At 48.9% G+C, this 20,119-nt stretch overlaps 1 protein-coding gene across 1 annotated transcript in view; it reads left to right on the top strand.

The window, feature by feature from the left end:
* Positions 1-19,788, top strand: part of LOC149361860 (uncharacterized) — a 30,004-nt gene extending 10,216 nt beyond the window's left edge. Inside the window, exons 5-8 of the mRNA XM_089569604.1 lie at positions 6,736-6,975; positions 13,739-13,960; positions 15,617-15,874; positions 19,509-19,788. Of these exons, the coding sequence (XP_089425730.1) occupies positions 6,736-6,975; positions 13,739-13,960; positions 15,617-15,874; positions 19,509-19,733 (945 nt within the window). The 3' untranslated portion in view covers positions 19,734-19,788. The remainder of the gene's footprint in view (positions 1-6,735; positions 6,976-13,738; positions 13,961-15,616; positions 15,875-19,508) is intronic.
* The last annotated feature ends 331 nt before the right edge of the window (positions 19,789-20,119 follow it).

Raw genomic sequence — 20,119 nt, 5'->3', positions numbered from 1 at the left:
ATGTTTTCACCACCCCCACCCCCACCCCCTACTCCTTGGGGTACAACTTCCGATTTCGATGTGGATGAGAAAATGCAATGCCTCACAGTGTCAAACCGAACTTAGCTGCGTATATGGAGCCGTATTATATATATGTGCACTTCCCGTTGTCCATGTCACGTCCATTTAATCTTCTCTCAGTGGTCACTCAGATATACCCGCGGCTTTCAAGCGTCTGGGGCGAGCGACCCGGACATTAAGCAGTTGGCGCCCGGACCTCACCATTGGCTGCGCATTGCATCCAATTTCAGCCAGTGATGAGGTCTGGTCGCCAACCATCTATTCGCAACTTGCCAGAGACTCTTGAAAGCCGCGGGTCTATATGAATGACCACTGACTAAATGGAGGCGAAATTGACAACGGAAGGCGGACGGACAGACATAGAATGCGGACCCCGGTCTACGAACAGCTAAACGGTGTTTTCACTCGCGCAGCTGCCCGCATAATGAGTTTCCCTGGGAAATGGTGCAACGAGCGCAGCTGGTCACGGAGGAAAGAGGCATAGGCTGGTAATGTCTTATTTTGTAGCCTTACATTTCATTTTAGTTTCATTTAGTCTTTTTTACAATTGATCACTGCTCCCGGTGGCGTAGACCGTGAGGGATAACGTCATCCTGGTCGTAGCAGAAAGACGCTCCTGACGCCACTCACCTGCAAATCGATCCAGGCGTCCATGCCGCACTGACAGACAAGCACCGACGCCGACAACTAATGGAGCATGACGACGTGTTTGATATATATCGAAAATCGGCTTTTGAGGGAACGACGTGGCGCGGAAATTGTCTTGTAGACAGTTGTCCACATTTTTTGTGTGGCCCCGTAATGCGTGGTGAAGAAAGCGGCGGCCAGCTGACGGATGAGACAGCTGTGCGAGGTATCCATTGACGTTCATTGTGGTGGTGGTGGTAAAACATTATTCAACAAGAAAACTCGGAGCCCGCAGGCACCCTGGGTCTCCACACGACCACACTCACGGTTTAAACGTTCATGTGGTGTTGGTCCATGATGTCTGCGGCCCCAGCTGCCGGTGATCTTGTGCCTGGCCAGGTCCGCTGACCGCATAGAGGCCTCCCAGTCCTCCCAGGTTCGGAAAAGCAGCGCCTCGGCGAGGGGAAGGAACGCCGTGCATGGTGGGAGGATGAGGGTAAGGGTGGCCTTGGGGTGGACGCACAAGGTACATATGGGGGGTACCGGCATACATTTATAGCCTGGCTGGTATAAGTAGTGTTCTGGTCTGCAGGCGACGCCAGATTGACTGTTCTCTGGTAGTGAGGGGTGTTTGGGGTGGCTGGTAGATGGGGCGCTCAGCGTGGAAGTTGGCGGTGAGCTCAGCAAAGGAGTGCATACTCTCCTTCGAGAAATCCTCCACGAGGCCCGCCTGTGCTCGGTTTCTAGACCCTCGGGCTAGAGAGTCGGCGGCCTCGTTGCCGGGATTTCCCGACTGTGAAGGCACCCAGATGAGCTCAGCGAGTCGGAGGAGGTAGGGGGTGTGCACGTGCAGCAGGAAGCGCTCTCCATTTCTTCGTCTTCCACACGCTGGCATCTGAGGTGGCACTGCTGTCCCACATATCTCGGTGGACTCACGAACAGCGGCGTAAGGGAAGGGATAAGGAGGGAGCGAGTGAAAAAAGAGAGAAAGAAAGAAGTGCCGTAGTGGAGGTCTCCATATTTAGACCACGTGGGGATCTTTAACGTGCACTGACATCACACAGCACACGGGCGCCTTCTGCGTTTCGCCTCCATCGAAACGCGGCCGCCGCGGTCGGGTTCGAACCCGGTTACTCCGGCTCGGTAGACGAGCGCCTTAACCACTGAACCACCGCGGCGGGTCCTTTACATCTCGCCTCCATAGAAATGCGGCCGTTCACACCTGTTCACATTACACCGCTGTTCTGCTTTCATTTGTTCTTGATTTTTTTTTTCAATTTTTTTCTTTTCGTATTTTTTCTTGTCATATACCTGTTGATATTACACTTCTGTTCTGCTGTCATTTGTTCTCTATTTTTCATTTTTTTTTTCATATTCATAACTCTTTAACAAAATTGCCTGCTCTCTGTTACTCGTTTATGTAGAGGCTGTTTCACCCAAGAGTGTCAGCAATTGTTTAAATAGGCATTTTGATTTAGCTGAGCGCTTTTTTCGGCATGGCATTTCCAGCGGTATTGTGCATCAGAATACAACTAAGGCTCTCTAATTGGCAGGTTAATGAAACTAACATTGAATGCTCAACTTTTGAATTATTAAAATTACGTTCCTTATTTATTGAAAAGCCTGTAGCCCATTGTAAGTAATATTCACATCAGCTTCCACATTTTCGAAAATGCCATTCTCGTCGTCGCTGCAGCGCAAGCAACTTTAGGGCCGCGCACGGCCGAAACCGAATCCACGCGCCCAGGAACAGCGCTAACCATGCCATGGTGATGAAATCGTTAAACTGAGTCTAATTTCATTAGTGAAGCGGAAACGAATCCGTGACCCACGTGTTAGGGGGTATGTGTTCCGACTCACCGAATTGAGACGGGGATCCGGATCAGGGTCGGTAAATAAATGATTTTTACTTTCTCTTTGCGGGAACCGAACAGTTTCTGTGCTCGTCGCTGACGCCACTTAAGAAAGAGCACCAATTTACACGACTTGCCTCGACACGCAAGCGACAGCTGATATTCACCGATGCAAAGTATCAGCGTTTTCGTGACTTCAACTCGATCAATGCTGGATCAGCAGGGCGTACTGCTGCATGCCGTTCCGTCCACTTTGCGAGCTGTTATCCCGTGTTCATGAGGCAGTTTTGTGCAAAAACAACAGCAAAACGAGGACCGTAAAGGTAGTGGTAAAAGATGAAGGGGACCTTGACTGCGGCCAAGAGTTAATGACGAGCATTACAGCTTTCCTAGTCACCTTTGGGGAAGACTCCGTGGTAGCTTCCTATGATCAGTTTGGTGCTACCCTGCTTTACAGATGGTACAGAACGGACCGTTTTTCTCTGCTGTTAGTGTCGAGGATGAAGGCTTCGCGCGGACGTGGGGCCGAAGGCAAGGGTGCGGAACTTAGGCCGGTTTTGGTGGACAAAAGCCTGACCTGGTCCTGTTGTCCATACAAATGACACGTTCCTTTTAGAAAGACTCGAAGCGGCCTGGCAGTGCGCGCAAAAGTTTCTGGGAACATGGAGCGGTCAAGCAATGTCTGAATATTGTGCTCAGATTTCGTCCGGTCAGACACTCCTACCTTCCCTAAGACTTAGTGTCCATGAAAGTCTGCTGCCTCTAGAACAGGCCACACTTCCTGGGGTTCAACTTAACATAAGCATGGCTCTATTGGAGGAGAACGTGGGCGAGGCTCTGAGTTGCTTGTTGGAGTGTCTGACTTGGCACGAAAATGTCTTCCCCATACGCAGAAGGGAGCCGCCTAAAGAAAAGCTGTACATAACTCAATCCACTAGGCGTTCCATTGCGGCAGTCGCGCTGTACACCCCGAAAGGCGTGACTTGGACCTGTGGCAGAACCTTTTTTGTGATGTGGATGGTGTTCTCGCGGTCTTAACAGCTACGGAGACACGTAAACTGTAGAAAACAAAGTCGGACAAGATACAGGGTTTGTCCTGAAAGTAATGAGACTAGTCGCGGCGTGGCGCGTGCTCGCGCTAGATCGGGAAACCGCTTTTGGGGGAAGGAGTGGGAACCTTCAGCTTCACAATGCGACGAGCTTAGTTGGCTGCGAGCAGGCGAAGCGAGTGGACATCTTCGAGCGTGTACCCATATTTCGTCGCTGCGTCGAGGAATCCATGGAGCGAACGTTGGAACAGCGCTACGCGGTGAAGCTTTGCAATAAACTGGGCAAGTCACCTACCGAGTCAATCAACGTGATCAAGACAGCATGTTGGAACGATGCAATGTCCACGTCGTGTGTTCTAATGGCACAAGGCATCTAAAAACGGTCTGACGACGTTCACAACAAGCAGCGGTCCAGGCGCTTGTCGATGACGGTTACGGACGGTAACGTTGACTGTGCGGTCCTGAACGTCTTCACGGCCATTTGTAAATGCTTTGTGCCATTGGAACCCTTGCGATCCGGACATTGCATCATTACCACATGCTGTGAAATGCCTCGGTCGGTGATTTATTTAGTTTATTGCAAAGCTTCACCGCGTCGCGCTGTTCCATGGTTTCCTCGACGCAGCGACGAAACAGGGGTACACGTTTGAGCACGTCCACTCGCTTGACCTGCTCGAAGCCAACAGAGGTTTTTGCACTGTGAAGCTGAAGGTTCCCGCTCCTTACCCCAATAGCGGTTTCCCGATCTAGAACATGCACGCGCCACACCGCGACTAGTCTCATTACTTTCAGGACATACCCTGTAAGTCATCAAACGTGTATGCTCTAAACACAAATATGCCTATATGGGAGTAAAAGGGGTGAAGGCTGTCCTCTAGCACACTCCCTTACAGCAGTGCGCTACAGCATAGCTTACTTCCTGTTTAATCCTTTCTGTTTAGGGTATAGTGACATGGCGCTCGTCAATACGCGAGGCGTACCCACAAAGTCCATCCTAACACGGCAAGATCGTCTTCACTGTCTCCCTTCTTGACGCCGGAGCCATCTTCAATGCTTTACGGAAGTTCCTCGGCGGTTCGGACGCGGTCGTAGCCTTGACGTTCAGGTGGTAGATTGGCTACCACCGCCGCGCCTCCCATGCCCCTAGAGCGTAAGTCACGTGTTTCTCCGCTCTTAAACTTCGGTTCGGCGTCACCGATTTAGGAAGGTTTCACTGCTATTACCAAAGCTAAGCAATACGTATCAGTTCTCTCGCACATACAACGGTTTCGTGACACGCTATCACTCTCTCTTGTGTTCGGCATCCGCCACCCTTATCATCCTGCGGTACCGGTGCTTCTGTGGTGCCAACTATAATAGAAATTGTTAACCTATCTTTACCAATTGCTTGCCTAAGTCCATCCAAGGACAAAATGGCCAGTGTGTAATTGGTATAAATTGAGCTTGAACGTCCTAAGTGACACCTGACCTACGAAAGAAGTCGCATTCGAGGGCTCCGGATTAATTTAGACAACTTGAGGTTCTTTATCGTTAGTGCGCTGAAATCGCACAGCACATGGGCGCCTTCTGTGGTTCGTCTCCGGAACCCGGCCGGCGGCCCCAGGATTGAAGAACAACGTGACGATAGAGTCGGAAGGGAAAGCGGTAAAGTATTAAAAAGAGAGATGGAATTCCCGGTTAATGGCACTTAGTGCATACAGTCCGGTCGCTTTCTGAATTCAGCTTCGGTTGCCCAGCTTCTGAAGCTTCAATGCACGGTCTGATGGTTCTGTTCCGAGATCGGGCGCGCGCTTCATATCATGGTCAAGGATCATAAGGTGTTTTTTCTTGAACAACCCGTTCAAATCGCACTGCACTCTGCAACACTTTTAATGCGAAGCATATTGCTAGAGCTACCACTCACGCCGTCGCCGTGGGACCCCCACGTGACACCGTGACGTCACACCACGTGACATCGGATGAGAGAGCCGGCCTCCACCTCGCGCCGTCGCCGTGGGACCCCTAGCCGTCACGCCACGTGACATCGTGACGTCACACCACGTGACATCGGATGGGAGAGCAGGCCTCCACCTCGCGCCGTCGCCGTGGGACCCCTAGCCGTCACACCCGCGCATTCCCGCGCATTTCGAACGCGCGTTCACACTCGGTGTAGGTGAAACGCTCGCTCCACCGGGCAGGCAGACGCGGCTTCCGTGGCAATCCAGGCGCTCACCCAACGCGCGTCTCGGGGTTAGTCGGCGTTCCGCTGTAGCCATGCCGTTGTCTTCCCCCACGACGAAGGCTTCTAGTGGTTGTATTAAAATGACTAAGTATTGAACGAAGGAAAGCCATGTATTACCAAGCCTAGCCACTAATATGCTTCGCATTCCCCAGGCTTAGCCAAGCTGAGCCTCAGCAATTTTTTTTTTACATTTCAGATTTGAATCGCATAGGATGTACACGGCCTTTCAGAACGAATACTGTACACAAGCCTCGCACAGTACGGCCGAACAGCAAGCGGCCACCGGCAATGGCAATTTGTTCTTCAGGACATCTAGTAATTGATAGAATCCAAATTGCACAGGGATGCCTAATTTCATTACGCGTTGACAATGCGACAGCATTGCGAGCTGTTGATGCTTTTGCCGGAACTGACGTCATTTGCGATCTGGTGACCTCACTACCCTACAGCAAACTGGCGAATTTTATGACCGACGAAGCATTTTGGCGTAGGGGGGCTTCTAATGCTATTTAATTAATATATTAGCCCTGAAGAACACACGCACAACTCTCGGTCCTGTTTGGAGCGAAATGAAGGAGTGTAATAACGGACCGCCGAACAAGCTTTACGAGAACAAACACGTCAAGGCAACCTCGATCGGACCCACAGGCTAAGTACTCCATAGCTCTTTACGAGAACAAACTCGTCAAGGCAACCTCAAGGCGTTCCGCACAGGCTAAGTACTGCATAGCTCTTTACGAGAACAAACACGTCAAGGCAACCTCAAGGCGGTCCGATTATTGGATCTCACAGGCTAAGTATTCCATAGCGCATAGTTATTCCACCTGCACAGCATTTTCGCGGGACAGCGGGGCGACCGCACCCTGTCTCTTGAGAATGGCGTCCGCAAGCGGCGAACCTTCTCTCCGCGGCTTGGCGTCCGCAGGTGGTGTCTCGCGTCTGGCAGCGGGTGAGCGAGCAGGTGTCCACCTCGACTAGCGAGATGCTGGCCAACATGGAGAACAAGAGCTCTCGGACGGACTTCCTGGCGCACGAGCTGCTGCCGCTGCTGCTGCGCATCCGCGAAGTGTGGTGGGTCACACAGCGACACGTGGCCGCGAACTTCCTCTCGCTCTACCAGAAGTACGAGAACACCTCCGACCAGTGGATCATGGCGCTGCACGAGGTGGGTTCAGCGAAAGCTTTGAAGTAACGCGTTGCCTTGTGCCAGATCGCTCTTCGCTCAACATAGCCGAGGGTGACCGTTAAGGCCCGGCCACACGGCGGTGTTTCTTCGGTGTCAGCTTCTCGGATCCCAGCGTCGCCGGTGGCGAAGTTCCGGCGCTTTGAGCAAGGATATCGTGTGAGGCTAGATCTCAGCGTCAGCACCGGAAATACCTCGTAGGTGGAGACCGGTGGGGAGCAATGACTAGCCCCGCAATGGCAGCGATTTTTGGATGGGCACGGTCCGTTTCTGCCCAGACAGGAACGCCTCTTCAGTCCCCGCTTCATTATCCCCGTTACCGCCGCAGTAGGTTCCCGTTGCCGATGAATACGACGATTAGCTACGAATAGGGGATAAATGAGGGGCTTTACCCACGTATTCTCCGCACCTCGGTCTCAAGACGCCAGTTCGTACGCTCTCGCGTGTAGCGGGCGCCGAGCGACGTCGCCAGTAGACGAGACGCTGAAGCCGAAGAAACGCTGCCCTGTGCTACGTGCCTATTCGACAAAGATCTAGAGCTTTGTTACATCGGCCTTTGGCAGCAGCGGTACATGAACAGTGTATCTTCACATCCGTAGGCCCCTAGCAATGAAAACAGTAAAACTTCGCTGTTGTTGTTGTGACTGAAGGAAGAATGGAAAATAAATTCCACGGGCCTGCCTACTGGTGCTTGCTAAGTCACAGTCGCTGCGACATGTGGACAGATGAGAGTTGAAAGAGGCGTGAGAGGGAAGAATGAAAGGAGAGACGCGCGTCTCAAAACCACGCCTGCCAAAGCGACGACGCCGGTTTTGAGAACTGGTACCCAGACCCGTATCCTCCCTGTCCCTGTTTTTATGCTCGCTCGCAATGGACGAAATGTCCGCAACTTTGTACGGGACCACGGGAAGAGAGCACGGTGGATTACAGGAGAATCTAGTTAGTCGTATCCTAGTAAATGGCACCCTGCCAGGTGGGGATAGGTGGAAATGATCTTGGGCGAAACGAGATGCAGAGAGCTGATTATTGTTGATCTGGAAGAGTTTACTGTACATTTTAAGAGGAGGATTTATTTATTTATTATTCAGTAAGCCCCTAAAGGCCCTCAATCGAGAGTATTACATAGGGGGGAGCAATGACACACAACGCAAAATAAGATTGAGCAAGCGCCAAGGTGCAATACATAAGTACAGAAACCACATGTAGAAAACAAAACAAGAAATAAACAAAAACCTGTAGTATACATTGTAATTTACACGAAAAAAGAACAGATAGTGTTTTAGAGGCATAACAACCGCAGGAACAAAACAAAACAACAAAAAAGCTGAATGCAGAATGTGGTACAATCAATTAGTAAAGCTAAACAGACATTTGGGTAATTATATCTGAAGGCGGCACAGAACAGCTGAGACTGGAGAATTTCGTAGAGATAGGATGGTCTGGCCAGGGCCCCGCTTTCATACACTTGAAAAATTTTGCTGATTATCAAAGTCACACTGCTCGCGTCGTACTTCGCGTTCCCTCACTCCTCTTTCGTCCGCGTACACGATGATGCTGGAGAACCGATGGCGTAAGTTGAAGTGTCTTGAAAACTCTCTTCATTTGCTTTCTTCCCTCGCACTAAACATCTAACTTCTCCTGTCAGTCACCCTCAGCCACACATCGTGTGAAAGTGGCTGAGGTTGATGGACCCAGGTTCCCTCGTCCTCTTCTTGGGTACCTAGAAATTTGACATTTACTTTGGCCTCTCAAGGGAAACGTAATCCGCCTTATTAGTTCACGACCTCTTTTAGGCGAGTTCAAGGCTCGAATTGCATGAACTATCTGCTCTATTAACAGCCGAATAGCTTCATTCTACGTCTCCAGGCGCGTAGCCCACATTTCTAAAGTTCGTGAGTATCTCAACGATAACCCCCCCCCCCCTTGCTGTAACGCCCTCGGTCGCCGCGGGGTAATGTCTGAATAAAGAATAAATAAAGAATTATCCTTTCATCTCCTTTTCCATCCCGTAATCCAAGTGCACGACGTGTTTGACTTTTGCATAAGTGCTGTTTAGATATCCATTTCCAGCATTATTGGAGAAAAATGTTGAATATTGATAAGTGTACGGTACTTTTACGTAAATATTGAAGGTAATGTTCCATTCTTATCTTTTTTCATCATTCACATCAGCAGTTAAGGCTACCATAGAAAACCTATGGGGGACGTTTTTGGCGATAGCAAAAAAATCCAAGCCTGCCGACGAGAGACCTTCCGATACGTTGACTGTTAGTTAATTCATCCAATATATGGAAAAATTTCGTTCATAAAGTCTTTCCCGCAGAAAAACGCCTCTGTCCAGAACTGCTGGGTATGCTTTCACACACGCATCCTGTTCGCTACTACTACCAGGTGTTGACGGACCGCTTGTGAGGCCTGACCTCTGTCTTAGTTAATTTTCTTTCTCGCTCAACTCAAGCAGGAATAAACACATTGACCAACAACAAAAAAATCTCCATTGGCTGATTACCGCTGTGTTCATGTTGTTTCCGAACCGATGAAAAATTATGCTGTTTCGGAGAAAATAACACGTGTTGCTGCTTCAAGCAGTCAGGCCTCGACTGTAACGATAGTTTCATCTCAGCAGTTTGGATTGTGGAAACCACTGTGCCTTGGGATAGGAAAACAGCGAAAATTAACGAAATACCTCAAACTCCCGAGAGATCCGATCTTATTTTTAAAAATTTTATAATAACCCTTGTAAGAATACCTATCGCATAAGTCTCGAAGTGGACATTTCGCGCTATCCTTTCTTACTATCGATCCCCCCATTCTTTCCCTCTTCCTGTCCTTTTATTCCCGCTAGCCGCAGCTCAGGTGCTTCAGGTTTCGTTGGCATATGCAGCGGCTACCAACGTCTTCTCCTTCCAGTTTAAATTTTATGAATAAATGGCTAGTAATAACACTAACATTTCGAGGTTTTCAGAGTCTGAAGCAAGTGCCATCTAACGATAAAAGGGGTGCTTTAAACCGATCGGCCCTGAATTTTTTATTTTAGTCGCAGATTTTTTTACTCTGTGTTTTTACAATGCCTAAGGCGCCATAACGACACAATAAAAATTTAAATGTTGTGGTGAAAGTATTACTTAATTGACACTTATGGTGTCAAAATCGAACATCAGGGCTCCTCGGGTGTAAAATGCGAAAGTACCGCTTTGGTCACCCCAATTCAAAACAAAGAAGTGAACTAAAAAATTTCTTATTTTGCAGTGTCCAGAACATAGAGAAACTTTATTTCAAGGGGATAGATGGATCTTGCAGTTGCCACAAAAGGCGCCGCACCTCCTAATTACTTTCCGTTTTGTATTGTTTCTCCTCGTTCTTGTCGCTGTCAGGCGTGTGTTCCAACTGACAGTCATCGTCATCATCATCATCAGCCTGACTACACCCACTGCAGGGCGAAGGCCTCTCCCATGTCTCTCCAATTAACCCTGTCCTTTGTCAGTTGCCGCCAGTGTATCCCCGCAAACTTTCTGCCGTCCCCTGCTACGTTTGCTTTCTCTTGGAATCCACTCTGTTACCCTTAAGGACCAGCGGTTATCTTGCCTTCGCATTACATGCCCTGCCCAAGCCCATTTCTTCCTCTTGATTTCGACTATGACGTCATTAACCCGCGTTTGTTCCCTCACCCACTCCGCCCGCTTCCGATCTCTTAACGTTACACCTATCATTTTCCTTTCCATAGCTCGCTGCGTCGTTCTTAACTTAAGCGGAACCCTTTTTGTTAGCCTCCACGTTTCTGCCCCATAGGTGAGTACCGGCAGGATACAGCTGTTGTATACTTTTCTCTTCAGGGATACAACTGACAGTACGTCACGTCAACAGCACACGTGCTCAGAACTTGCGCAACCTTCCTGGAAGGCGACTGTGGACAAGATGAACGCTTTTTTTCCGAATCTGTACCGTCCTCTTCTATCGAGCTTCATGAAGCGCTTCAGTAGGGCTCAGAGCAGAACCCAGCGCATCTTAGTGCTCAGCTTGCGCGATGCGCAATGCATCTGGCTTGCGCCTGTTTTCAAAGCAGCAGTCTACTGTAAAACAATTTGTAGACCGGAAGATAATCTGTCGTGTCTGCAATCTTGACCAAATGCTGTTCTGTACAGACGACAAATAACTCCCTGTCATTCATATTGTCACGTTGTAGTGATGGCAGTCCAGCAGTCAGGAAGACACTGACAAGACTTGCAAACGAAGCTCTTTATTTGGGCTGACTTGCGCCCGCAAAAGAACTGAATCACTCGGCGGCGGCATAAGCAACAAATGTGCTCGTCAGTCGTCGAACTACGAATGCCCGCTGCTCGCGGCATCGTTCAATTTAAAGCCGGCACGGAAACTTCGAGATAACAGGTCGAGATCATCTAGACTCTAGAGTAATCTGGAAACATGTAGATGTAGCTCGGCATGGCTGTGATCAATCGAGATTAGTCCGGTCGCTTCTCGCGTCATAAACACAAATGATAACACCCCTTCCCTGCGGTCTTGCACGAACGAACGGACACTACAATGATACGTGGCATTATGCTTACGCAACGCGGATATCCCTCGGCAGGGGAGAGAGCGGAAGCTGTTTATGAGCACACCGAATTAGTGCACTGCACGGGCTCGGGCCAGCCCGAAAGCCCGGGCCCGGCCCGGCCCGCGGGCCGGGTCGGGCCAGGACATGATTTGTTTTGCCGGGCCTGGGCCGGGCCCGGGCCTGAAGTAGCGGGCCCGGGCCGGGCTTGGGCTTAAAGCTGCGGGCCCGAGCCGGGCTTGGGTCCGTACAGAAACGGCTTGTGTCCGACTTTTCATTCACTATTGCAGAGTGAAGTACAGAACTACGGCATTGAAGCAGCGACACGGATGAGCTATGGGTTATAGTACGCGCCGAGAAAAAAACTAAGCTTTATTCATTGACTTATTTCCTTATTTCCATGCCGCGGTGCAGAAAGAGTAAAATTCAACCGGCCTTAATTGGCCATTGATCGTTCGTAATCCCAAAACATACCTATACACTATTAGAAATGCATTTGGCAAGAACATATTAGTTTAGGACGCAATACTCAAGCCTTTTAGCTGGTCGTGTCTTCTGAAAGGCGACCAGTTCGGCTATGAGCTCAACCTGTGAGATCGTGTTCACTAAAAAAAAATGTCATTGTAATGCTTGTTAGGCAGCTTTAATATTTATACTTCGCGGGCGGCAGAATATAACTGATTAAAATCATGGGGGAACGCAAAGTAGACTACTAGACGTGTATGCAGCCCTTTTTATGTAGCTCTCGGAACTTCCGAGTTTATCTCTGCCCACCTACACAACATCTTTCTCCAAAAGACGGGCCTGGCGAGCACTACTCTTAATCATTTCATTCTGGGTTAAAAAGAACCAACTTTCTGGAAGCCAAACTGCGGTTTCAGAACCTTTGTCGGTCAGTTCCTTATCGGTGTAGTAGCAGTCTACTTGCTCAAAGTGAGCAGTATACCTCAAGCGTTACTGTGAAACAGGCCGTGCCGGACCCGGGCTGGGCCTCATTCCGGGATTCACGGGCCGGGCCGGGCTCGCTAGAGCAATAATTTAGCGGGCCCGGGCCGGGCCCGGGCTTGAAGCCACGGGCCTGGGCCGGGCTCGGGCTTCATGTCTCGGGCCTGGGCCGGGCTCGGGCCTCGGATTGATGCCCGTGCAGTGCTCTACACCGAATACGCGTTCTCAATAAAAAGTACAGACACGCTGCATTGCTCTCAGCGTCGAGGGTGCGCACCGCGTGCTACACGGGTGGTGGTGTGCGAGTTGTAGTGTGAATGGTCCTGTCGCTTCTTGCAGCTCATTACCAATGCTCACAGAAGGGGGAGAGCATTAAAAAAGGAACAAACACGCAAGGTCAGGCGTCGGTTTATTCTCGCTACTCTTTTGCTCCGGCTGTTGTTCGCTGACATTGGCATGGTCATTTCCAGACTCGATACCGACATTCACTTTCTACGATAGCGAAAATTTCTTTTCCAGTTGATCACGAAGCTACTTTCAATATTTCGTCGATTTGCCGCAAGGAATATTCGTGTCAGCAGTCGAACAAACTCATCAGTATAGGTGCATCAGCAAAAATACTAGCAGAACTTCCTCTACAAAGATCGCTTATCATCACTCGATGGCATCCGCTTGCAACCGTTGAGCCCTGGTGGTGTCACAATCGCACATGTGAAAAATGTGGTGCAGTGCAGCCCCTACGCACACAACAATATTTTCGACGCAGATATGAGCCTACATAGGGGTTTCACAAAACATTTAAAAATCTGAGCTGGAAAGAATGAATGGCTAGTGAGATATGTCTACGAATTTTCTATACCTAGGCTTTTTCACAGCATGCCAACGATGCTGCTGCTTCTTCTTCCTTCGACCCTAGAGCTCAATGGAAATGCGTGAACAGTGATGTTTATAGCAACAGGGATGCCGGAGAAACTACGTATCCTATTAAAAATTAATATTATTTCTGTCCGTTACTGAGGCGCGAGAGGAATATTCTTTGTTGTTGTGCAAATTGACGCCACCTGGGCCGAAAGGGTTAATTTTAAGACGCCACCGCTGCTGAAGCCTCTAAGCAATAAGTAGACAACGACAGTCAACCGATGAAGAGAAAAAAAAATAAGATCTTGAATAAACGCTACCCGCCGGCCGCGGCATCCGTAAGCCCTTGAGAGTGCGGCAGGTTAAATTTCGTTTGTGGGCGCGGGTCAGGTGGACGTTCACCTGCTCCGCACCGCCATCGTGCACCGGGAGATCATGGAGTGCGAGCTGCAGAAGGTGGCTCGAGCCGCAGACCGCGAACTGGCCTCCACCTGCCTGCAAGATCTCTTCGTCAAGGAGGGCGTCGGCTACTGGCTCGCGGAGCACCTGGACCTCATCTGGAGCGAGTTCGGCAACCAGGTCCAGAAGGGGATCGTCCATCTACACAAGGCGGTACTCGTCCAGCACCCTTTTTGCGCTCTTCGCATGTGCCGTAAATGCTGAGCGTCGCACAGTGCGACGTGGTGTAGGCCGGTACCAGTTAGTCGTCACTGCGTACCAGCCTGTGTAGCCATTGTCCTGTACTCGATTCTGCGAACACGTATGTCAGAGCGCTACTGGAGAGAAATCACTGCTCCAAGAAAGCAAATCCCGAGCAGAGGATGGCACGCATTCCTCTTCTCTTTAGTGCTGCTCTCCAGTGAGCTGGCTAACAGAAAACGCACCGCTCGATCCACACTTTTTGCTTGAAGACCTACAGAAGAGACTTGAAAATGGTGTGATGGCAAAATAAGTAGTTGTCTAACCACTGGCTCAAGCCAATTTCCCTTACCGTCGAGAACCGCTCGATACAGCCTTGCTATCGACCATCGCGCACGAAGAGCTTTTTTAGTCAAAACTGGGCAAGGGCTGTTGCATCGCTGCTAAAGCATTGGCTGGGCATCCTTGGTAAGGCGAATCTCAGGACGATTAAAGATGGTACCTGATGGTAACGGAATAAATTCCAAGAGAAGGCAAGAGTCGAAGGGGCGGCAGAGTAGGGTATAAGGCGGTAGCCGCTGGCACAGGACACGGTTAATTATAGGGATATGGGAGGGGACTTTTTCGTGCATTGGACGTGGTTAGGCTGATGGCGATGATCCTTTCTGGACGATATGGTGATCTAAATCAGGCGACGAAAGGCCCGAATTTCACACGCGTCAACTTTTGGAGAAGGCAGGCAGCGCGAATGCTGAAGCTGTAGAAGGTTTCATGCGCAGTACTTGCCCACCCAATAACAGCCACCACCGAGAACAGGTGCTTAGCCGAGTGCACGTGGGGTACTTTTCAGTTTTAAAGCCGCGTTCTCTTGTGGTGACGATTAAGTAGTTGAGGGCATTCCTTGGACACAACACACATGGGCACGACAGCACTCTCTCATCTAATCCTTACCTGCAGATGTGCGCAGCTTTTCGACAACCGCACAATGGTGTGTCTTTTGGACAGCGCGTTCTTATGTGAGAAGAGCACCCTCTTGTCCAAAGCAGTGAGAGGTAGTTTTTCAAAAAATGCAGAGGCTGCATGGCCGCTTTCTTGTCGTATTGCCTGGGGAGGACAATAAGATCGTTTATATTCATGCTGGACCCTTGCTTTCGATTAGATCCGGCCCCTGTAGTGCTCTAATCATTCTACATAATACCCTTTATCAGTGCCTCCTCGTTTCTTTAAAGCCTGCTTATCCAAGTAAGTCCTTGCTCTAGCATCTTGTCACGGCCGCTTTCTTGTCGTACTGCCTTGGAAGGACAATAAGAGGGTTTATATTCATGCTGTACCCTTGCTTTCTGTTAGATATAGCCCCTGTAGAGCTATAATCATTCTACAAAACACCCTTCATCAATAACTCCTCGTTTCTTCAAAGCCTGCTTATCCAAGTGAGTCCTTACTCTAGCATCTTGTGCCTGAGCCTGTTTTGAGAGTTCGATTAAAAGCGTGCGACAGTAGAGAATCTCTGCCTTAGGTGAAGAGCTTCTGACTCATGCCGGACGGTGAACTTGTGATCAAGACGAGCAGGTAGAGCTTTTCTGCGGTGTGCTACAACTGTCTGGGAGTAACCGACACGAGACCACGCAGTTCGACTCTGCGTACGTGCGCGGCTGGGCATCGTCGGTGGACGCCAACGCCGAGGAGGTGGCGCAGACCATCCACGCCTCGTGGGTGGCCTTCATCTCGCGCATCCAGGAGAGCCGGCGCTACGTGGTGGAAGAGGAGACGGCGTGCAACCTGCGCCAGGACGAGGTCGACCTCGAGGGCAGCTCCGTACCGCACCGCATCTACGTGTACACGCGCATCCTGCGCCGCTACGAGGAGGTCGCCAATCACGACTGGCAGGCGAGTTTCTGTCTATGAGCACAACTCTATAAAATTTTAGTTGTTGTGAAAAATCGATTCACTTACTCTTTCTGGCTGTACATGACGGAAGCGAACAGTCAGCGAAACCAAGGAGAATAGGGATGCTTTTTTTATTTGTAGTGTTCACTAAGAGGAAATTACTACAGCATATTTTGTAAGCTGACTGATTATAAATTAGAAGACAATCTTTTAAAAATCTCCTAATCAATTATAAGCAGAAGCAATCTTCTTTCGGGGCATTTATGCGTAGCGGAGCCGAACCATGAGAGTGATCGCCAGCGCCACCTTCCTCCGTAGCGGTGGACATAGTATGTCCTGTATTACTGCGAGCGCACGTCCGAACGTGATCGAACGGTGAGGGCGGAAGTTGTACGAGAATCCACTTCTGGCTATTTTGACGTCCCTTCGGCATAAAAAGACGGAGTTATTGCGGAAGATATTGGATTCGAAAACGCAACCTTTTCACTCGCCACCAGAGTCAAATTAAGGAGTCAAGGAGGAAAGCCGGGCTAGTTGGTGTTTCACCTTAATATAGAAAGAATAGAGCTTCAGACGTGGACTAAGAAGAAGACGGAACGGACGGTAATCATCAACCCTTTAGTGTTATCAGTAAAAGTTAGTGTTAAGCGTGCCTCCTGTCTTCTTGTTTGCTCACGCCCGAAGCGCTATTCTCTGTATACTAACACCCTAACCGGCGATTTTTTCTTAAATGGTACCACAATGTTTATATAGTACCCATGCTGTCATATGTCGGCAACTCCCTCCCCCCCCCCCCCCCCCCCCGAAAAAAAAAGCACTTTAGAAGAGTCCTACGGCGCTCAAACTGGACACAGAATGTGCCAGGAAACACACGACAAGCTGGTCGCACCTTAGATCAGGCATGAAAGTCTGCTTAGGACGAGCCTGACTCATCCAAGCCCGCTAAGGCGTTAAGGGTAAAACTCGTGACATCAATACCGAAAGGACTCCGTGATCATCCACTAAAGTAAATAGCGGTGTAGGCTTAGCCCCGGGATACACGCGCGAGAAAAAACTCCCTAGACTTCATTGCAGTTTCCTTGCGGAAGCGGCCACTGGCGGCGCGACAAGTGTTTCGTTTTCTGACCTTTAATTAAAAAAGCCCACTTTTCAGTCAGAGTCCTCTCATATCTTGTCATCAGAATACTAATGCGTCACTATAGCCTCACTTAATTTGTCATCTGTGCCCCTTTATTACCACCGTGATTGTTCTTCGCGGTGTGCTCTTGTTTTCCGCACGTGTTTACGTTCCGCCCATTACTTCTCTCTCATTCACTACCAGTTCTGGCTCCATATGTCTTCAGTCAGCCTCCTTTAATTATACAGCCGATATATTTCGTCACCGTGATCAAGCCCAGCATTCTTCGGCAAAAATTTTGAATATTAGAAAATTGTACGGTTCTGTTATCGAAATGTTAAAGGTAGAGGTCCATCCTTACGATACGTATTACAATCTTTTAAAGTTTTTCTATCGCTCGCATCGAGTGGTTAAGACTGGTATAGAAAACCAGTGGGGAACGTTTCTGACGATAGCAGAAACGTTAATAACTTAGTAGCACAACAATGCAAGCTTGCCGAGGCAGATGGGCGGATACTTGGATTGTTATAGTGAAATCTTACAATTAATGAAAAAAATTGAGTTCATAAACTCTTTACCGTTGAAAAATGCCTTTGTCCAAAATTTTTGCGTATGTACTGTCGAGGACAAAACTCTCCACAACGCGGAAGAAGCTATCTAGGTCCATAGGTGTCACGCCTTCCAGCTAACATCGGCTTCCACTGCACCACACTGGGGCACGTGAATCTATCCTTTCCGCATATTTGCTTTAATGAAATAAATAATAACGGAACTACTGGCTTTTGTTCCCATGGTATGTGTCCTGGAGAGTTTTGTCCCAATAGTACGTTGGTTAGCGGTCGGTACGTTCCCAATATAAATTCCGCTTTTTTTTCCGCATGGTAAGTGACCACAAATTGTCCAATTTGTCAATACTATGAAACTTATCCCTAAGACAGCATATTCATCCGGATATTGAATAATGCCCCTTCTTCTACTGTTAACGTCTTAGAATCTGATGCAACAGAAGCTTGGTTTGGGGCTAGCTGACTTGAAGTTCTTGTATTCATAGAGGTGAAGACAACGCAGAACACAGGACAGGGAAAAGCGAAAGCAAACATACTACCATAAGATACAGAGCACTGAATTCATAAGAGCGGCTAAAGATGAAACAGCGATCGAACTCACTGAGCTCTATTTTATTCGAAAGGCCGGGCAGCAGTGCGTCACTATCCCTTCATTAATTTACACGGGAGGAACTTTGAGTTCCTGGAAAGTCATCTGTAGGAGTGGCTAGTGCTGCTGGACCTTTATGGTTTCCCTGCATAATCAAAAATAAAAAAAAATCATTGTGCCTGTTTTTATGGAGTTACTTTTACATTTCGCAGTTTCAGTTTTAGGAATTAAGCCTTTGCTTTCTCTTTGTTAGCTTTTAGACCCCTTGTTATTCATATGAATTACATTTTAATAATCATTTCTTCACTGTCGTACTATGTTATAAACACCAAGTATTTTGTGAAGAAGCCTTCTACACCCTAATTTTTTTACATGTTTTTGTTATTCGTTTTAAATTTACTTTAGCTTTGGGGTTTCAGCCTTTGCCGTGGTTTTGTTGGCTTTCAGACCGCTTGTTATCCACATGCGTCGCGAAATCGAAAATCATTTCTTCATTGCCATAGTCTCTTTCACAGGTATATTTTTGAAGTAGCCTTCCACGCACCAGGTTTTTTTTAGATGTTTTTATTTTTGTCTCTTTTTACCAGTTTTAGCTTTTACATGTTTTTATACTTTTAAATCTTTTAGAAGTGTTATTTGTTCGAATTGAGATGATCCGGGCCAGTTTTACGTGGAAAAAAACCACTGCAATTCAGCGGCTGCCGCCAAGCGGCTGCTGAGCGGCAAACGAAATTTTGAAATCTCGAACAGGGCTAACCGAGGGCAGAAATATTGAGGCGGGTGCCGTAACCCGATGGTCGCTTTCTCGCGCTTTGAACCATAGCCCATTAATGGCTCTCATGCTATCCTACTACAGCTTTAGAGGTATACACAGAGCACTATTCTAATCGATATTTGTTTTCAGCAAATATTAATTGTATGGCCCTTTCAGGTTCTGGCGACGTCTTTTCAGCAGCAGAAGGCGCATTTATTGCTGTGAAAGTATATTTTTAAAACTGGCACACTTTTTTCTATCCACTCGATTCAAAACCGTTACATCAAGAGCGAAAAGAACTCGGTGATCCCCATTTGAAGTGAATATCGTAGTGCAAATTAGTCTCAGACACTTACGAAGAAATAACTGTCTTGACGTCACCCCAACTTGCTTGCGAAAACGCCCGATGCTGGTGATACCTGTCTATCGTTTTTTAAACTTTACTAACTTACTAACAGATATGTTTTCGTTGAGTTTAAGTTTTTTTTTTGTCGTTAGAACGCCGTAATCATTCGATACATACCAATTTCAATTCGTTCTCGCATCCCTGTAACGCGCACTCGTGCCCGAAAAGGACATCTTAGGGTACAAGGCTTACGCTCCTGCAGGTGACGTATCGGGCGACGATCGCCATCCTGGACCAGGCGCTGTACGGAGACAGCTGCGGCGCGCTCGAGTGCGACCAGGTAGTGCGCCCGGTGCCCGTGATGCACACCAAGGTGACGGTGATCGTCACCAAGATCTGGGAGGAGGTGATGGTCGAGATACGCCAGGTCTTCAAGGAGTGCCGCGAGAAGTTCGAGGAGGCCATCCTCGCCGACCACGGGCTCTGAACTCGCGGCCAAACTCGCCACCATCACGAGACGTCGGCCGACCCCCATCCACCACCGAATAAAAGAGATCAACGCGCTTCTGCCCTTTCCGCGTAGCCGTCAATGATTAAGACTGCCTGAGCGAAAGGGAGCATAACACGGTGGTGGTGGTGGTGAAAAACTTTAATCAAAGAGAACTTGAGGGTAAAAAAAAAAAACCCTGCTGCATGGTCGGTATCCTTAGTCCGGGACACCGCATGACGAGGCCCCGTCTCGCGCCCGCTTGACCAGAGCCCTTTGGGACTCCAGTGTGGAGTCCTGTGTAAAAGTGGAGCCCGCTGGTCGCCTCAAAGCATAGCCACGCCAGCAGGTGTCACTCTTGAATCTTCCAGGTTGATAAAAAAACG

The sequence above is a fragment of the Amblyomma mixtum genome, chromosome 2 (genome assembly GCF_055824585.1).
Source record: "Amblyomma mixtum isolate Tamu chromosome 2, ASM5582458v1, whole genome shotgun sequence".
Lineage (NCBI taxonomy): Eukaryota > Metazoa > Arthropoda > Arachnida > Ixodida > Ixodidae > Amblyomma > Amblyomma mixtum.
The sequence above is the reverse complement of the archived record's forward strand: the minus strand, read 5'-3'. Positions and strand labels throughout refer to the sequence as shown.